Genomic DNA, 17,671 nt, shown 5'->3' with positions numbered 1-17,671 from the left:
GATGGCTTACGGTGAGGAAACAGGCCCTTTGGCCCAACTTGTCTGCACCGACCCTCCGAAGAGCAACCCACCCAGTCCCATTCCCCTACAGTTAGCCCTTCACCTAACACTATGGGCAATTTAGCCTGGCCAATTCAGCTACCCTGCACATTTTTGGGCTGTGGGTGGAAACCGGAGCAACCGGAGAATGTGCAAATTCCACACAGGTAGTTGCCCGAGGCGGGAATTGAAACCGGTTCTGGCTCTGTAAGGCAGCAGTGCTAACAACTGTGCCACCATGCCACCTAGCACAGCCTTGTTCAGCAACACTCCCCAGGATCCTACTATCAAGTTTCTAAGTCCTGTCCTGCCATTCCAAAATGCAGCACCTCACATTTATCAAAATTAAACTCCATCTGCCACTGCTCGGACCATTGGCCCAATTGATCAAGATCTCACCATGCTCTTAGGTAATCTTCTTCACTGTCCGGTTCACCTTCAATTTTGGTGTCATCTGCAAACTCACGAAACATACCTCCTCTTTTCACACCCAAATCATTTATATAAATTGCATAAAGCAATGGAACCACTGTCAATTCTTGTAGTACACCACTGGTCACACGCCTCCAGTCTGAAAAGCAACCCTCCACCACAACCTTCGAACCAGATCTGTATCAAATTGGCTAGTTCTCTTTGTACTTCATGTCATCTAACCTTGCTATCTGGTCTACCATGAGCAATCTTACTGAAGTCCATATAGATCATGTCCACCGCTCTGCCCTCAGCAATCCTCTCTGTAACTTCTTCAAAAAAGCTAAATTAAGTTAGTAAGGAAAGATTTCCATGCACAAACCTTTGTTGACTATCCACAATCCGTCCTTGCCTTTCCAAATACATGTAAAACATGTTCCCCAGGATTTCCTCCAACAACCTGCCCACCACTGATGTCAGAGACATAAAAAAAACCCTGCAGATGCTGGAATCCAAGGTAGAGAAGCAGTTGGCTAGAAGAAGGCAAGGTGGCACGGTGGGCAGCACGGTGGTACAGTGGTTAGCACTGCTGCCTCACAGCGCCAAGAGACCCGGGTTCAATTCCCGCCTCAGGCGACTCTCTGTGTGGAGTTTGCACATTCTCCCCGTGTCTGCATTGGTTTTCTCCGGGTGCTCCGGTTTCCTCCCACAGTCAAAAAATGTGCAGGTTAGGTGAATTGGCCATGTCAGTGTTAGGTGAAGAGGTAAATGTAGGAGTATGGGTCTGGGTGGTATACGCTTTGGCGGTGTGGACTTGTTGGGCCAAAGGGCCTGTTTCCATACTGTAAGTAATCTTAATCTAATCTAAAGGCAGCAACAGGAGGTGCAGAAGTGAATGTTTCGGGAAGAAGGGCTACACCCAAAATCTCTACGTTCTGATGCTGCCTGGCTTGCTGTGTTTTCCGGCCTCCTGCTTGTCCACCACTGATGTCAGAGTCCCTGGTCTATAGTTCCCTGACTTTTCCTTCCCATCTTTCTTAAATAGTGGCCACCATGTTAGCCAATTCCAGTTGTCTGACATCTCACCTGTAACTATTGATGTGACAAATCTCTCAGCAAAGGGCTCTGCAATCGTTTCCCTAACTCTCCTTGCAGCATCTCCCCATTTAAATTAAAGCTTTTTTTTATTTCTGCTGAGAAACACCACACTTTACAATTTTTTATGCATTGGAAAATATTTTATTCTCTCACTTATGATTTCCTGCATTGCTGATTTTGAATACACCTCACATCGTCTTCATAAATTACAATAGAATCTTGGGTTTTGTTTCACCTCATGTTTTGCCCTTTTTCCAGCCGGGCATCTAAATCTTTAGTAAATATCGAAAGAACTGCGGATGATGTAAATCAGAAACAAAAAGAAAAATGGCTGGAAAAGCTCAGCAGGTCTGGCAGTATCTGTACAGAGAGATCAGAGTCAACATTTCAGTTCGAGCGACCTTTCCTCAGAACACGAATGTTCAGTCTGATGTCTGTCCATAGATGCTGCCCAACACGTTAAACTTTTTCCAGCAATTTCTGTTTTTATATCAGAATCTTTAAGCCTGAATTTAACAAGTTCTTTTGTTAAGAACGCGGGACTTTAACAAGCAAATGAAATGACTCGTTGTTTGAGGGTATTCTGGTGCAGCATATCGAATTTGCATCCTTTTCTCGCAAAGTTGTAAATTAGGCTCCCACTGTGACATGGTAGCGAGTGGGACCACAATGCATTGCGCTATTGAAACCACTCTATTGGCCGCATCTTGTGGGGCTGGGTGGGTTTGGGGGAGGGGATGGCAGATGGCGCACGTGGTGCGAAAGACCGTGCGCCATCAATTGAAGGACTTCACTGTTGGCCAATGGAAACTCGGAGGACCGGAAGCCAGCTCGTCCTCCAGCCAATCGGCGGTCCCCTATTGTCTGAATGCGGATGTTAGCCACTGTGTTCTGAAGCTGTTCATTCCTGCCCGGAGAAGTTGCTGCTACTCCTCATCTCTGTCTGAATGAAGATTGAGCTTCACCCAAACTGAAACATCATGCTCTGCCCATCATGCGTGATCATTCCACTACTTTTCAGTCCTTTTCTCATTCGGGGTTAAATTGTTGACTTGCAAGAATTGAACGGTAAGGAAGTGAATCCAGGGAAAGGTGGGCCCAGGTCTTCCACTCTGTAAAAGAAGGTGACGTCGTTTACTGTGCTGAGGAAGGGTCACTCGACCCGAACCGTAAACTCTTGATTTCTCTCCACTGATGTTGGCAGACCTGCTGAGTTTGTCCAGCCATTTGCATTTTTGTTTGTGACATCTTTTACTCACTCAGCTCGGCACCCTTAGTTGGAGACAGTGAGATCTGCAGATGCTGGAGAACAGAGTTGAGAGTGTATGTTGCTGGAAAAGCACAGCAGGTCAGGCAGCATCCTAGGAGCAGGAAAATCGAAAGAGCCCTTCATCAGGAATTGCCCGAAACGTCGATTTTCCTGCTTCTCAGATGCTGCCTGACCGAATGTGCTTTTCCAGCAACACACTCTCAACTCGACACACTTGTTTTTCTGGCTAACAGAATGATGTCTTTTTTTTATTATTCATAATTAAAAGGGGTGATTTCCAGCGAAGAGCTGACATGTGATGAGGCATTAAATTAATATGTGATTGAGCTGTGCCCAGTGTTGTTATTGTGTACATATTTGATATTATCACACTGTTATAACATTCACGTGTTGTTTCCACTCTTGTATGAGGGTCTTACCGCGAAATGTAACATTTCAGTTTTGGATTCATTAAGGCATAGGGATCATTTTGGCAATTTGAAGCTGTGCCAACTCTTGAACAATCCAGTCACTCTCAGTCTTTCTCTGTATCTCTGATATACAGCAAGTTTATTTCCCTCAACTGCCCATTTGGTTTTGAATCAACTGTTTGACACATGCTTAATGCTTCCTCATATATGAAAATTTTCAGGATGTCTCCAATTGATGCCAAAGTAATATTCTCTCTTACATCTCCTTGTGTCTTTCATTAGATTGTGGTCCAGTTAATCTGAATAGTTTTGGTCGAGTAATAGAGGTTTACAAAATTATGAGGGGCATGGATAGAATAAATAGACAGTCTTTTCCCTGGGGTGGGGAGTCCAGAACTCGAGGGCATAGGTTAAGGGTGAGAGGGGAAAGATTTAAAAGAGACGTAAGGGGCAACATTTTCACACAGAGGGTGGTACATGTATGGAATGAGCTGTAAGAGGAAGTGGTGGAGGCTGGTACAGTTAGAACGTTTAAAAGACATCTGGATGGAGACATGAATAGGAAGGGTTTACAGGGATATGGGCCGATTGCTGGCAGGTGGAACTAGTTTAGGTTTGGGAAATCTGGTCGGCATGGACTGGTTAGACCGAAGGGTCTGTTTTCGTGCTGTACATCTCTATGACTCTAATATATCCTGAAGAACAAGCATTCAGCAATGCAGCATAAAATAAGCTGTTTGGCACATTGAATCTGCACCAATTGTGAATAGAAATCTATCAATTAGCATGAATTAGCAATATTTTTATAATATTTTCTTTTGAATTTTTATCTTGCACTGAGATATTTATGACTTCTAAAAATGCTTTTGCAGGATAGAAGAAGGGAAGGATTTGAAGAAAGAAATCTAAAACTAACGAGGATCTGAACGTCATGGACCTTTCACTGCGGAGGGAGAAATGTTTCTCTGTTCTGTCTGCTTCCAAGGTTTTAAAAGTCAATTTGACTGGTAAAGCATTGTGATGCACATGCATACCTGATTGCGAATATTTCAGCATACCGACAGTGAAAAAAGCATTAACCAGCAAAACAGCCTGCAAAAATGATTGCACAATTCACAGCAGAGAGAGACTATTCATATGTTTTGGGTGTGGACAAGGTTTCAACTGATTATTAAAACTGGAGAGGGAATGAGAAAAGTCTCTCCATGAATAAATCCTGGAAATGTGGGCACTGTAGAAAGGGATTCCATTACCCATCTGCATTTGAGATTCATGAGCACAGACATACTGGGGAGAGACCGTTCATCTGTTTTCTGTGTGAGAAAGGATTCAGTGCTATCTCTAATCTGCTGACAGTGCAGCAAGTTCATGCTGTGGGCAGGCCATTCATGTCTGACTGTAGGAAGGGACTTGCTGATATATCTACCCAACTGACACACAAGCTTATTCACACGTGGAAAAAGGTATTCCCCTGCTTGGATTGTGCGAAGGGATTCACCAATTCAGCAAACCTATTGAGACACAAGCAAGTTCACACTAGGGAGAGACCGTATACTTGCTGTGAGTGTGGGAAAGGATTTGCTCAGTCGTCTGGCTTGGTTATTCACCAACGTATTCACACTGGGGAGAGGCCATTCTCCTGCTCTCAGTGTGGGAAGGGATTCACTGATTCGCACACCCTGTTGCAACATGAACGAGTTCACACCGGGGAGAGGCCTTTTGTCTGTTCTCAGTGCGGGAGGGGATTCACGCAGTTATCCAACCTGCAAGCTCACCAGCGGGTTCACACTGGAGAGAGGCCATTCACCTGTTCTCAGTGCGGGAAGGGATTTACACAGTCATCCCACCTGCAGGTACACCAGCGAGTTCACACTGGGGAGAGGCCATTCACCTGTTCTCAGTGTGGGAAGGGATTCACATGTTCATCCCATCTGCAAGCACACCAACGAGTCCACACCAGGGAGAAGCCATTCATTTGCTCTCTGTGTGGGAAGGGATTCTCTCACTTATCCAACCTGCAAACACACCAGCAGGTTCACACTGGGGAGAGGCCATATGCCTGCTCTCAGTGTGGGAAGGAATTTACTCGATTATCCAACCTGCAGAGACACCAGCGAGTTCACACCGGGGAGAGGCCATTCACCTGCTCTCAGTGTGGGAAGGGATTCTCTCACTTATCCAACCTGCAAGCACACCAGCGAGTTCACACTGGGGAGAGGCCATTCACCTGCTTTCAGTGCGGGAAGGGATTCACTCAATTATCCAACCTGAAGAGACACCAGCGCGTTCACACTGGAGAGAGGCCTTTCACCTGCTCTCGGTGTGCAAAGGGATTCACTCGATTGTCCAGCCTGCAGGAACACCAGCGAGTTCACAAATGACTGCAGGAGTCTGTTCTGCTGTTAGTGCTGCTGCTTACCATGTTCAGGAGTAAACCATGTTCATTCTGTCAGTGGGTGAAGTGGGAGGCTCAAAAGGTTTCTTTCTGCTTGATTGGCCATCTCACCACTTTGCTACCAGTGCGGATGCTTCAAATTCTATATAAATCCTTAAATGAAAGCAATGTTTCAAAGCCAGGTCTTCAGTTTGCATTTCATTTTCTCCAATACCATGCTACATTGGCATGCAGATGGTCATGTTCAGTAGTTGTTTTGTTTAATTGATGTGGGTGCTTCTCAAAGAAGGTACTTGTGAATTTGTAAAGTTGGCAGCTCATTTGGAATTGCTGAGGGGAAATGAAACCAGAAGGCTTGCTGAGCTTGGAGCTGGAGGAAGAAATCTTCAGTGAGACTGAGCGAAAAGCAGTAAGTCTTACGGTGGCAGGAAGCTGTCATGTGAATGAGGGGCAGGAAGGCCATTCAGCCCTTTGAAACTGCCTCACCAAATGATAAGATTGTGATTGATCGAATTGTCATCTCCACTCCATGTTCCTGTCTGAACCCTCGAAGCTGTGTCCCCAGGCTGGTCCAAAGGATGGTGCAGAAGACGGAACTGAGTCAGTAAAACTCATATGTTCTCACTGTCATTGGGTGGGACAGTTAGAGCAACACGCTGATTATCAAGGTGTAAATCAGTGTTGATAAAAGCGGCTGGTGTTTCTCCAGGGAATGTAACACCGAGGAGGGAAGCTTCTGAGAAACCCATCCTTTCTAATGCGTTTACCACGAGTGAAAATATATGTCAGGGATTCTGAAGCATTTATATTTTCGGGAAAGTGACTCCAAGAATGCCAAATAAAGCCTTTTGTTCTGTGTTGCTGGCTCAGCTAAACCTTATTGGGAATATCTTTGGACCTTTTCCAGAAGTTTTATTCATTAATACAGGTTATTGTGGAGAATGTATGTGAATGGTAGTTGTCAGAGCATAACCAGAACAATGTGGATAATTTTGGACCCCTGATCAAAGGAAAGGTACATTGGCATTGGAGGCCAGAGTGCGTTCATTAGTCTGATACCAGCTATGGAGGGACTATAGAGAGGAAATGATAAATAGGTTGGGACTATACACTTTGGCACTTAGGAGAATGATACATGACCTTTTGTGGAACACGCATGATTATTAGGGGATTTGACAGAGTAGCTGCAGAAAAGTTGTTTCCCCTCGTGGAGTGTCTTGGAGCACGGTGTAATCTAAGAATATTTGGTCACTTATTTATGACAGACATGAGGAAGGATTTCTTCTCGAGGCTATTGAGTCTGGAATTCTTCCCCACTGAGGCCTGTTGAGGTTGGATTATGAAGTATATGGAAGGCTGCAATAGACAGATTTTTATTGAGGAAGGCGATCAGTGGTCACAGGAAAAAGGGGATTGAGGATGATCAGATCAACAGTGACCCCATTAAATTACTGAACAGATCTGATGGGTGGAATGGTGTGCTCATTTGTTTATTGTCTCTTGTTAAGAGTGAATCGAAACTGCACTCTTATTGTTGGTTTTGGGTCTATGTTACTCATGTATCATATGGATTCAACTCAGGGAAATGATTTCACAGGCAGTTTACTGTTTTCACAATCTTGGATGGGGAGCCACAGTTCAGAAGTTACTCATAGAATCATGGAGATGTACAGCAGGGAAACAGATCCTTCAATCCAATTCGTCCATGCTGACTGGTTATCCTAAATTAATCTCGTCCCATTTTCCATCACTTGGCATATATCCCTGTAAACCCTTCCTATTGATGTACCCATCCAGCTGCCTTTTAAGTCTTGTAATTGTACTAACCTCCACTGCTTCTCTGGCAGCTCATTCCATACACAAACCACTTTCTGTGTGAAAACGTTGCTCTTCAGATCCCTTTTAAATCTTTCCCCTCTCATCATAAATCTAAGTCCTCCAGTCCTGGACTCCCCCAACCCAGGGGAAAAACTTTGTCTATTTACCCAATCCATGGCCCTCAGAATTTTGTAAACCTCTATATGGTCACGCCTCAGCCTCCAACCCTACACAGAAGACAGCCCCAGCTTATTCAGCCTTCTTCACTTTCTACTACACCTCCAATTTTGGTGCCATCTGCAAATGTACTCCTGAGAGTGAGAGCACCTCACCATTTGGAATCCAGCTGAACATGGAACTGATTGAAACAAAGGAAAAGTAAAGAATTTACGCCAGTAATGGACAGCTCAGAATCTGTCGAACTACCTGCAGAATAGCGAGTTTTGAGAAGACTGGTAGCTCAGGTTGAGATTCCGGATGTAAGTTTGCTCGCTGAGCGAGAAGGTTCGTTTTCTTGAAAGGAAACCTTCCAGCTCAGTGAGCAAACTTACATCCATTCCCTGCTGAATCTCAAGCGTCATATTTTCAACAGAATAAACAAAGGCATTTGCAGCTATGTATGAATAACATCAATCTTGAAGTCTGCATGCCAGTGCTAAGACAATGCAGAGTACAACAGATAAATTTCCTCGAATCCCTGCAGTGTGGGAAAAGGCCATGTCATATGGGTGGCATGGAGGGCTTAGTGGTTAGCCCTGCTGCCTCACAGCACCAAGGTTCCAGGTTCAATTCCAGCCTCGGGTGACTGTCTGTGTGCACATTGTCCTCGTGTCTGCGTGGGTTTCGTCTGGGTGCTCCGGATTCCTCCATCAGTCCAATGATGTGCAGGTCAGGTGAATTTGCCATGCTAAATTGCCCATAGTGTTAGGTGAAGGGGTAAATATAGGGGAATGGGTCTGGGTGTGTTGCTCTTCGGAGGGTTGGCGTGGACTTGTTGGGCCGAAGGGCCTGTTTCCACACTGTAAGTAATCTAACCTAATCATATTACACTTCAAATTACCGCTTCACAAATGAGTATTTTAAACCTCAGCATGATAAGGAAGAGTCAACATGTTAGAAAGAAAACTAAAAATCCAAATTGAGGAAACTGTTGACATGACTGAGTTAAACAGTATTTTCTTCTGAATGGGAATCAGGCAAAAAAATTGAAAGATTACAATTTTTCTTAAAAAAAAGATGAGAAATCAAATCATCCCCTGAGTATAAAAATGTATCAGATTATTATCATCAATGAAGATTGTAGCCAGGTTTGACAGGGTTCCAGGTCTTTTGACAGACAAACTGCTTTTATCTAATCAGCTCTGACAACACAGAGAATAGAACAATTCGAGAGCGAAAGAGCCCTGACAATCTTAGCAATCAGAATGAGAAACTGGGCAGAAATCGATTTAAATTCCAGTGGGCTCTGGCATACTTTAGGCTGGTCCCTGAAGAAAGTGAATGAAGCTTCAAGATTTCATGAAATAAGGGAAATCTTGTTCTGTAAAAGTGGCATTGAATTCAAGGCATTACACTGATATTTACGATTCTGGTATTAGGATGCTTCTTGGTTTAATTTTTCATTTGCACAATAAAGTTTGTTTTTGTTTAACATTGTAAAAGGCGGTGCCTTTCATTTTTGAACTACTTACTGAATGTTTTAATTTATCCATTATCATTGGAGATGTCGGACTAGGGTGTACAAAGTTTATCATTGATTATCCAGACAAAGACTAAAGATTTTTGTTCCCTGGGAGCAAAGGTGAGCAAAGTCAGTCGGTGGGAATCTCCACAGACTGTGAGGCAGCACCAACTTCAGAAAGTGATGAGCAGATCAAACACATATTCAAATTATAAAGGTGCACAGTGTGATGTATTTGTTTTAGTTTGACACAGGGAGCATGTCAGAACAAAGATTTCTGAAATGTTTACAAAGCCAGTATTGGGTGCCTACCTCCAATTGTCCCTGAAAACTGAAGTTACATCAGTCAGCTCCTTGACACTCCGCACTCTGTGAGTCTCTGTGTCTTCTTTGTGATCACTGGAACCCGTCCCTCCTGCAGAATAACTATATTCCCCCTGCCCCCGTTAAATTGATATTCTTGCAAATTGTCTCAATGAATGCAAGATGTGAGAGGATAAGGGGTTAGTTGGTAAGAGAGAAAGCAACAGTTCAATAGTTGAGTCCAGACTACCCCTGTCTGTCCCTTTCCTCCTTCCTCACCTGTCATGCTGTTGCACACAGGCCCCAAACTTGAAACATATACAGAGATTGCTCACTCTCTTGTAGATTGCAGATAGTATAGGGGATGATGGGGAAGTGGGTGCGGGGGATCAGTCCCTGTTCCTGTTGTGAATGATGGGATTTCCAGAATTTATTTCAATTGGGTTGTCAGATGAACGTGGATAGGGAGTGATCAAACAGTCTGTCTGGTGCATTGACACACACCACTTTAGACGAGAGGTGGATCTGGGATTGTTCCAGCCTTCCCCTGTTTGGAAACATGTTGGTGCCCATCTTCCCGCCTCTGCCACCGGCCTTTATGGGATCTAGCTGTGCGCAGATTTGATGCAGCCTTTTTCTGAGGCAGACCGGGATAACCAGAGAAATTGAGGATTTGGTTAAGAGAAAAGAAGGAAGTATATATCAGGTATAGACAGGAGAGATCGAGAGAAACATTGGAAGAGTATAAAGGCAGTAGGGGTATACTTAAGAAGGAAATCAGAAGGGTGAAAAGCGGATATGAGATAGCTTTGGCATATAGGGTTAAGGAGAATCGAAAGGTTTTTTACAAATACATTAAGAGCAAAAAAGTAACTAAGGAGAGAATACGGCCCCCTCAAAGATCAGCGAAGCAAATATATGCAGCCTACGCATAAAGCCCCAGGAAATGAGCGAGATACTAAACAAATATTTTGCATCAGTGTTCACTGTGGAGAAGGACATGGAAGATCTAGAATGTCGGGAAATCGATGGTGCCATCTTGAAAAATGTCCATATTACAGAGGAGGAAGTGCTGGATGCCGTAAAACGCATAAAAATGGATAAATCCCCAGGACCTGATCAGGCGTATCCTAGAACACTGTGGGAATCTAGGGAAGTGATTGCTTGTCCTCTTATTGAGATGTTTGTATCATCAATAGTCACTGGTGAGGTGCTGCAAGACTGGAAGTTGGTTAACGTGGTGCCACTATTTAAGAAAAGTGGTAAAGAAAGGCCAGGGAACTTTAGACTGGTGATCCTGACGTCGGTGGTGGGCAAGTTGTTGGAAGGAATCCTGAGCGACAGGCATTTGGAAAGGCAACGACTGGCTAAGGATAGTCAGCATGGCTTTGTGTGTGGGAAATCATGTCTCACGAACTTGATTGAGCTTTTTGAAGAAGTAACAAAGAGGATTAATGAAGGAAGAACGGTAGATGTGATCTATATGGACTTTAGTAAGGCGTTCAACAAGGTTACCCAGGGAGACTGGTTTGCAAGATTAGATCTCATGGAATACAGGGAGAATTAGCCATTTGGATACAGATCTGGCTCAAAGGTAGAAGGCAGACAGTGGTGGTGGAAGGTTGCTTTTCAGACTGGAGGCCTGTGACGAGTGGAATGCCACAAGATTCGGTACTGGGTCCACTACTTTTTGTCATTTATATAAATGTGAACATAAGCATGTTCAGTTCATAAGTTTGCATATATCACCAAAATTGGAGGTGTAGCGGAATAATGTTTCCTGAGAGTACAAAGGGATCTTCATCAGATGGACCAATGTGCTGAGGGGTGGCAGATGGAGTTTAATTTAGATAAATGTGAGGTGCTGCATTTTGGAAAAGCAAATCAGAGCAGGACATATACACTTAATAGTAATAGTAATAGTAACACTGAACAAAGAGACCATGGAGTACAGGTTCATAGATCATTAAAAGTAGAGTAGTAGGTATATAGGATAGTGAAGAAAGCGTTGGTATGCTTTCCTTTATTGGTCAGAGTATCAGAGTTGCGAAGTCATATTGTGGGTGTGCTGGACATTGGTTATGTCACTTTTGGAATATTGCATGCAATTCTGCTCTCTTTCCTATCGGAAGAATGTTGTGAAATTTGAAAGGGTTCAGAAAAAGATTTACAAGGATGTTGCGAGGGTTGGACCAAGTTACAAATCACACAACACCAGGTTACATTCCAACAGGTTTATTTGGAAGCACTGGCTTTTGGAGCACAGCTCCATCAGGTGATTGTGGAGTAGAAGATCGGAGGACACAGAATTTATAGCAAAATGTTACAGTGTGATGTAACTGAAATTATATATTGAAAAGGACCCGGATTTTTTGTTAAGTCTCTCATCTTTTAGAATGGGCATGTTGGTTCCAATTCTTTCAGAGGCAAATTCCTGAACTTCCCTGAAGTTGCATTCTCAAGTGAACTTTAACCATAGGTGTCATGTTGGCCTACGTAATGCGTTGAAGGTGGGAGTTGCCCTGTGAGTGGCTGCCACAATGTTCAGACTGATTCTAATCTAAAAAAGGGATTTACAGAATCTTACTTGGATTTGAGCAGTTTTCGGGCAAAATAGAAGGTAATGCTGCAAGGACAAATTGACACCACAAACTTATGTGTGTGTTTGCGCGCACGTGCATGTGGGTGTGTGTATGCGGGGGAGGGGGCGGGTATGAATGCCTGTGAGAGATTGCGTGTATCTGTATGTGTGTCAGTGTGAGTATAAAGGGGTGTAAATCTGTGAGAGCGTGCTTGTGTGAGTTTGGGAGTGCACGTGTGACTGTATGAGAGGGAACCTGTGTGTGAAAAAGGGTCTGCTTGATTGTATTGGTCAGTAGGAGCGTGTGTGTGTGTCTGTAGGAGTGTCTGTGTGTGTCGACTGTATGAGAGGGAACCTGTGTGTGAAAAAGGGTCTGCTTGATTGTATTGGTCAGTAGGAGCGTGTGTGTGTGTCTGTAGGAGTGTCTGTGTGTGTGCACTTGTGAGTGTGTGGTGTGTGTGTATGTGTGTGGGGTGCAGTGGGGTCACCTGTTGGGTGACATAAACCGGTTGAGGCCATCTCCATTGATACCGAACTTGGTTATCAGCCTCTGCTCAGCCACTTTCCATTGTTGTCTGTCCCGACGTCCGCCTTGGAGGATGATGACCCCAAGGTCCGAGATCGAATGTCCCGGACCAACTGGGAGGGAACACTTCTGTCTGTTGATTGTTGTGTGGTGTCCACTCATCCGTTGCTGTAGCCTCTGTTCAGTCTTACCAACGTACCATGCCTCAGGGCATCTTTGCCTGCAGCATATGAGATAGACAATTTTGGCCGAGTCACATGAGTACCTGCCACGTGCATGATGGGAGGTGTCTCCATGTGTAATGTTGGTATCCATGTCGAAACTCTGACACGTTTTGCAGCGTTTACCATGACAAGGTTGCATGGTGTTGCCCTGAAAGCCAGGCAGTTTGCTGTGAACAACCTGTTGGACTATAACCTGGTGTTGTGTGATGTTTAACTTTGTACACCCCAGTCCAACACTGGTGCCTCCAAGCCAGGATTGGAGGATTTGAGCTGTAGGAGGATGCTGAATAGGCTGGGGCTGTGTTCCCTGGAGTGTTTGAGGCTGAGGGGTGACTTTATAGAGGTTTATAGAGTAAATAGACAGTCTATCCCCTGAGGTGGGGGAGTCCAGAACTAGAGGGCATACGTTTAAGGTGAAAGGGGAATGATATCAAAGGGACATAAGGAGCAACATTTTCATGCAGAGGGTGGTGCCTGTATGAAAGCTGCAGAGGAAGTGGTGGAGGCTCGTACATTTGCAGTATTTAAAAGTCATCTTGATGGGTACATGAACTGGAAGGATTTCGAAGGTTATAGGTCAAGTGCTGGCAAATGGGACTGGATTAGTTTAGGACATCTGGTCAGCATGGACGAGTTGGACTGCAGGATCTGTTTCCGTGCTGTACATCTCTACGCCTCTAAGACAATGCTTCAACTTTAGGGTGGTCCTTTCCTCTTCGCCAGCGCTCTGACCCACCTCCCCACACCTCCTAAAACATAAAATCCTTTCTAATTTCCATTATGTGGAGGAGCCAGTGTTGGACTGGGGTGGATAAAGTTAAAAGGCACACACCAGGTTATAGTCCAACAGGTTTATATGGAAGCAGCAGCTTTAGGAGTACTGCCACTTCATCAGGTAAGTACTGATGAAGGAGCAACGCTCCGAAGCTAGTGCTTCCACATAAATCTGTTGGATTATAACCTGGTGTTGTGTGATGTTTAACTTTCTGAATTCGATGGAGGGCACTTTAAGAGCGGGATCTGCCTCTTTATGGTAAAAGTCCAAAATTTCGGGAGATGTCAGACCAATCAGATTTCTCAGGGGTGCGGAACCCTCAGTGAAGAAAAGGCATGATGTGGCAATTGGCTGTTGTCCTTGGAACAAATCGGTGTGGAATACGATATGACTGACGACCATGAGCCAACGGAAACACACGACTCTTTGAACAATGGGTTCCCTGCCTGTTGGAAACCTGAATGGCAAGCACAACAGCCAATGACGGATGGTGGAATGAGGTAGGGAAATGAGAAACTGTCCAATGCAAGAGCACATGGCAGGGCAATGTATCGGTGAAGAGTGAGGAGGGTTTTGGGATTGAAACTGCAATGGGCCATTAATTAGGGAGAGAGTGGTAACCTAACTGTGAAAGGACAAGCCAATGGAGAGATGGAGAGTTGTAGGCCTGAGATGTGAGTGTTCACTGGTTGGGCCAAGAGGAGGTGGGCAGAGAACAGAATAGCCAATGAAATGAGTTCATGGCGGGCTAGGCAGGTGATTAACAGCAATCCATCGGCCAATTAATTGTGTTCTCCCTGATGGACGAGCAGAAGTCTTTACAGGAGTCGAGTGCTGGTCATAAACCAGCTGGTGGCCGCCATGCTGTGGTACCGGCTGGTCACTTTGGTCCCTTCTCCTGGCTTTGTCGCTGACATCCAGAGAGCGTTGGTCGACTTCTTCTGGGACAAAAAGATGCACTGGGTCGCTGCGCACGTTCTGAGTCTCCCTATTGAGGAGGGCGGTCAGTCGCTGGTGTGCGTCCGCACCCAGGTCATGACGTTCCGCCTTCAGACCTTGCGGCGATACCTTTATGTCGAGCCTCCTCCTAGTTGGTGTGCTCTGTATAGACAGCTGCTGCACACCGTCCACCTCTTCTCCCTCATCCACCGTCCGGACACGCCTTGGCGTGCCCATTTGCCACCGGGCAGTGGGGATCCCCAGTAGAGGGCTCTCTACGTGGGAGTCTCCCCCTTTCTCTCGGGGATCTGGGGTGGAGGGTGCTGCACGCAGCAGTCCCCTGCAACCGCAGATTGCGGTGGTTCATGGACTCCCAGCCCAACTGCTTGTTCTGTGGCGCTGTGGAGTCTGTGGACCACGTGTATGTTGGGTGTGGGCGTTTGCACTCCCTTTTTGATTTCCTGAAAAACCTCCTCCTCTGCTTTTGGTTGCACTTCAGTCCCACGCTCCTGATCTTTGGGCACCCGGTACGGAGGAAGGAGGGCAGGTCTGAAGACCTCCTCGTGGGCCTGCTCCTGGGGCGCCGCAGGGAGTGGAGTGCATTATTTCTCCCTCCAACTCTATTTTGATTTAGTCCCTACCCTCCCCTTCACTGTTTTGATCACACATCACTGCCCTTTGATGTGAAGGGCACTGTTTGTCACTGGCCACTTTCCTATCTTCCTGGTGGTGGAATTTGAATAAAGATTCGTGCACTTTGTGTCTTTCACTGTGTCTCACACCTGCACACAAAAAAAACAAAAGAAAACGAGCAGAAGTCTCTGGGGACAGTGTGGGACTGGCGGATTGCCCAATAGCCGAGTGCGCTCCTAGTAGTTCAGGCCAACAGGCAATAATGAGAGGTCTTGATCCACATCTTCTCACACATAAAAATGATAAGAGTAGACGGGAACTGTGGGGATTGACCAGTCCAGCACATTCGAATGCTGAATTCAAGGCAGTTGGGCTATTAGACACGATGTGGAGGTGCCCGTGTCGGATTGTGGTTGCCAAAGTTAAGAATCACACAACACCAGGCTTTAGCGCAACAAGTTTATTTGCACCATTGTTGAACACGGGTGAGGTCCCGAGGACTGGAGAATTGTTAATATTGTCCCCTTGCTTAAGAAGGGCAGCAGAGATAACCCAAGTAATTGTAGACCAGTGAGCCTGACGTCAGTAGTAGGGAAGTTGCTGGAGAAGATATTGAGGGATAAGATCAATTCCCATTTGGAAGAAAATGGGCTTATCAGTGATAGGCAAAAGTGATAGGTGTTGAGCAGGGAATGTCATGTCTTACCAACGTAATAGAATTATTTGAGGAAGTGACAAAGTTGATTGATGAGGGAAGGCTGTAATTGTCATGTACATGGACTTCTGTAAGGCGTTTGAGAAGGTTCCCCATGGTAGGCTGATAGAACGTGAAGTAGTGCGAGGTCCAGGCTATACTAGCTAGATGGATAAAGAACTGGTTGGAGTTCACAGATGGAGTTCAATCCGGACAAATACAAGGTGATGCATTTTGGAAGACCCAATTCAAGAGCGAACAATATGGTAAATGGAAAAGCCCTGGGGAAATTGATGTACAGAGAAACCTCCATGTTCGGGTCCATTGTTCCGTGAAGGTGGCAACTCAGGTCGATAGAGTGGCCAGGAAGACATACAGCATGCTTTCCTTGATCGGACGGAGCATTCAGTGCAATGGTTGGCAGGGGACGTTACAGTTGTATAAAACTTTGGCCCGTTGGAATTCTGCGTACAGTTCTGATCGCCTCATTACCAAAAAAATGTGGATGCTTTGAAGAGGATGCAGAGAAGGTTCACCAAATGTTGCCTAGTATGGAGGGCGCCAGCCATGAAGCGAGTTTGAGCAGATTAGGATTATTTTCACTACAAAGACGGAGTTTGCAGGGGAACCTGATTGACGTTTGCAAAATCATGAGACCCCTAGGCAGAGTGGATGGCAAGACGTTCAAGCTGAGAGGGGAAACTTTGAAGGGAGATATGCATGGAAAGTTCTTTATGGAGACGTTCTTATGGGTGCCAGGAATGCATTGCCAGCAGACATGGTAGAGGCGAACATGACAACGTCGTTTCAGATATATCTAGACATCTACATGAATGGGAAGGGAGCAGAGGGATATTGATACATAGAAAATAGGTGACAGGGTTACATAGATGATCTGGATCGGCGCAGGATTGGAGGGCCGGAGGTCCTTGTTTTTGCAATAATTTTCTTTGTTCTTTGAATTAGCTTCCAAAGCGCTGCTCCTTCATCGGGTAACTGTGAAGCAGAATCATAAAACACAGAGTTTATAGCAAACAGATTCCAGCGTCATGCAACTGAAACGATATGTTAAACAAACCTAGATTGCTGTTACGTCTTTCATCTTTTAGAATGTGTTGCAGATTTCGTTTCATTAATGTGTAAATCCCAGAACTTCTTTTAAGTCACATTTTCGAGATAATGTAAGATTAATAAAGAAAAGTGACATCTTAGCAATGTATTAAAGCTGTGAGATTAGAGTCTGTGTGTATCCCAATCTTGAGTCAGACTGGTTGTATTTCCAAAGTTACAATTTATGAAATCTTACATGGACTGACTGCCTTCAGATTGTGTACTTTTTGAGCAAAATAGAATGTATCTACAAATACAGTTCAGTAAATGCTAATTCACCGCATAAACATGTGTATGTGTGTGTATAAGAGCGAGACAGAGAGTGTATACATCTGAGTTTGTGAATGTGAGTGCACATGAGAGAGTATGTGTTTGCATGTGTGTGTGCTTGGTAGAGTTTGTGAGTGAATGTGATGGAGTCTAAGCGGGCAGCACGGTGGCTCACTGTGCCCGGGACCCAAGCTTGATTCCAGCCTTGGGCGACTGTCTGTGTGGAGTTGGCACCTTCTCCCTGTGCTTACATGGGTTTTCTCCGGGTACTTTGGCTTCCTCCCACACTCCAAAGATGTGCAGGTTAGGTGAATTGGCCATAGTGATCAGGGATGTGTAGCTGAAGTGCATTAATCAGGGGAATTGGGAAATAATTGGATAGGGGAATGGGTCGGACTCTTTGGAGTGTCGGTGGGGACTTGTTGGGACAAATGGCCTGTTCCCACACTATTGGGATTCTGTGTGTGTGTGTGTGAGAGAGTGTGACTATGTGT

General features: G+C 45.1%; 1 protein-coding gene across 1 annotated transcript; it reads left to right on the top strand.

Moving 5' to 3' along the window:
• Nucleotides 1-2,416: 2,416 nt before the first annotated feature.
• LOC122544461 (zinc finger protein 239-like) lies at nucleotides 2,417-6,481 on the top strand. The gene is made up of 2 exons (XM_043683698.1): nucleotides 2,417-2,616; nucleotides 4,101-6,481. The coding sequence occupies exon 2, from the start codon at nucleotides 4,434-4,436 to the stop codon at nucleotides 5,607-5,609; it is 1,176 nt and encodes a 391-aa protein (XP_043539633.1). The 5' UTR covers nucleotides 2,417-2,616; nucleotides 4,101-4,433; the 3' UTR covers nucleotides 5,610-6,481.
• Nucleotides 6,482-17,671: the final 11,190 nt, after the last annotated feature.

The sequence above is a fragment of the Chiloscyllium plagiosum genome, chromosome 49 (assembly GCF_004010195.1).
Source record: "Chiloscyllium plagiosum isolate BGI_BamShark_2017 chromosome 49, ASM401019v2, whole genome shotgun sequence".
Taxonomy (NCBI): domain Eukaryota; kingdom Metazoa; phylum Chordata; class Chondrichthyes; order Orectolobiformes; family Hemiscylliidae; genus Chiloscyllium; species Chiloscyllium plagiosum.
Note: the sequence above shows the minus strand (reverse complement) of the source record. Positions and strands in the feature narration are given on the sequence as shown.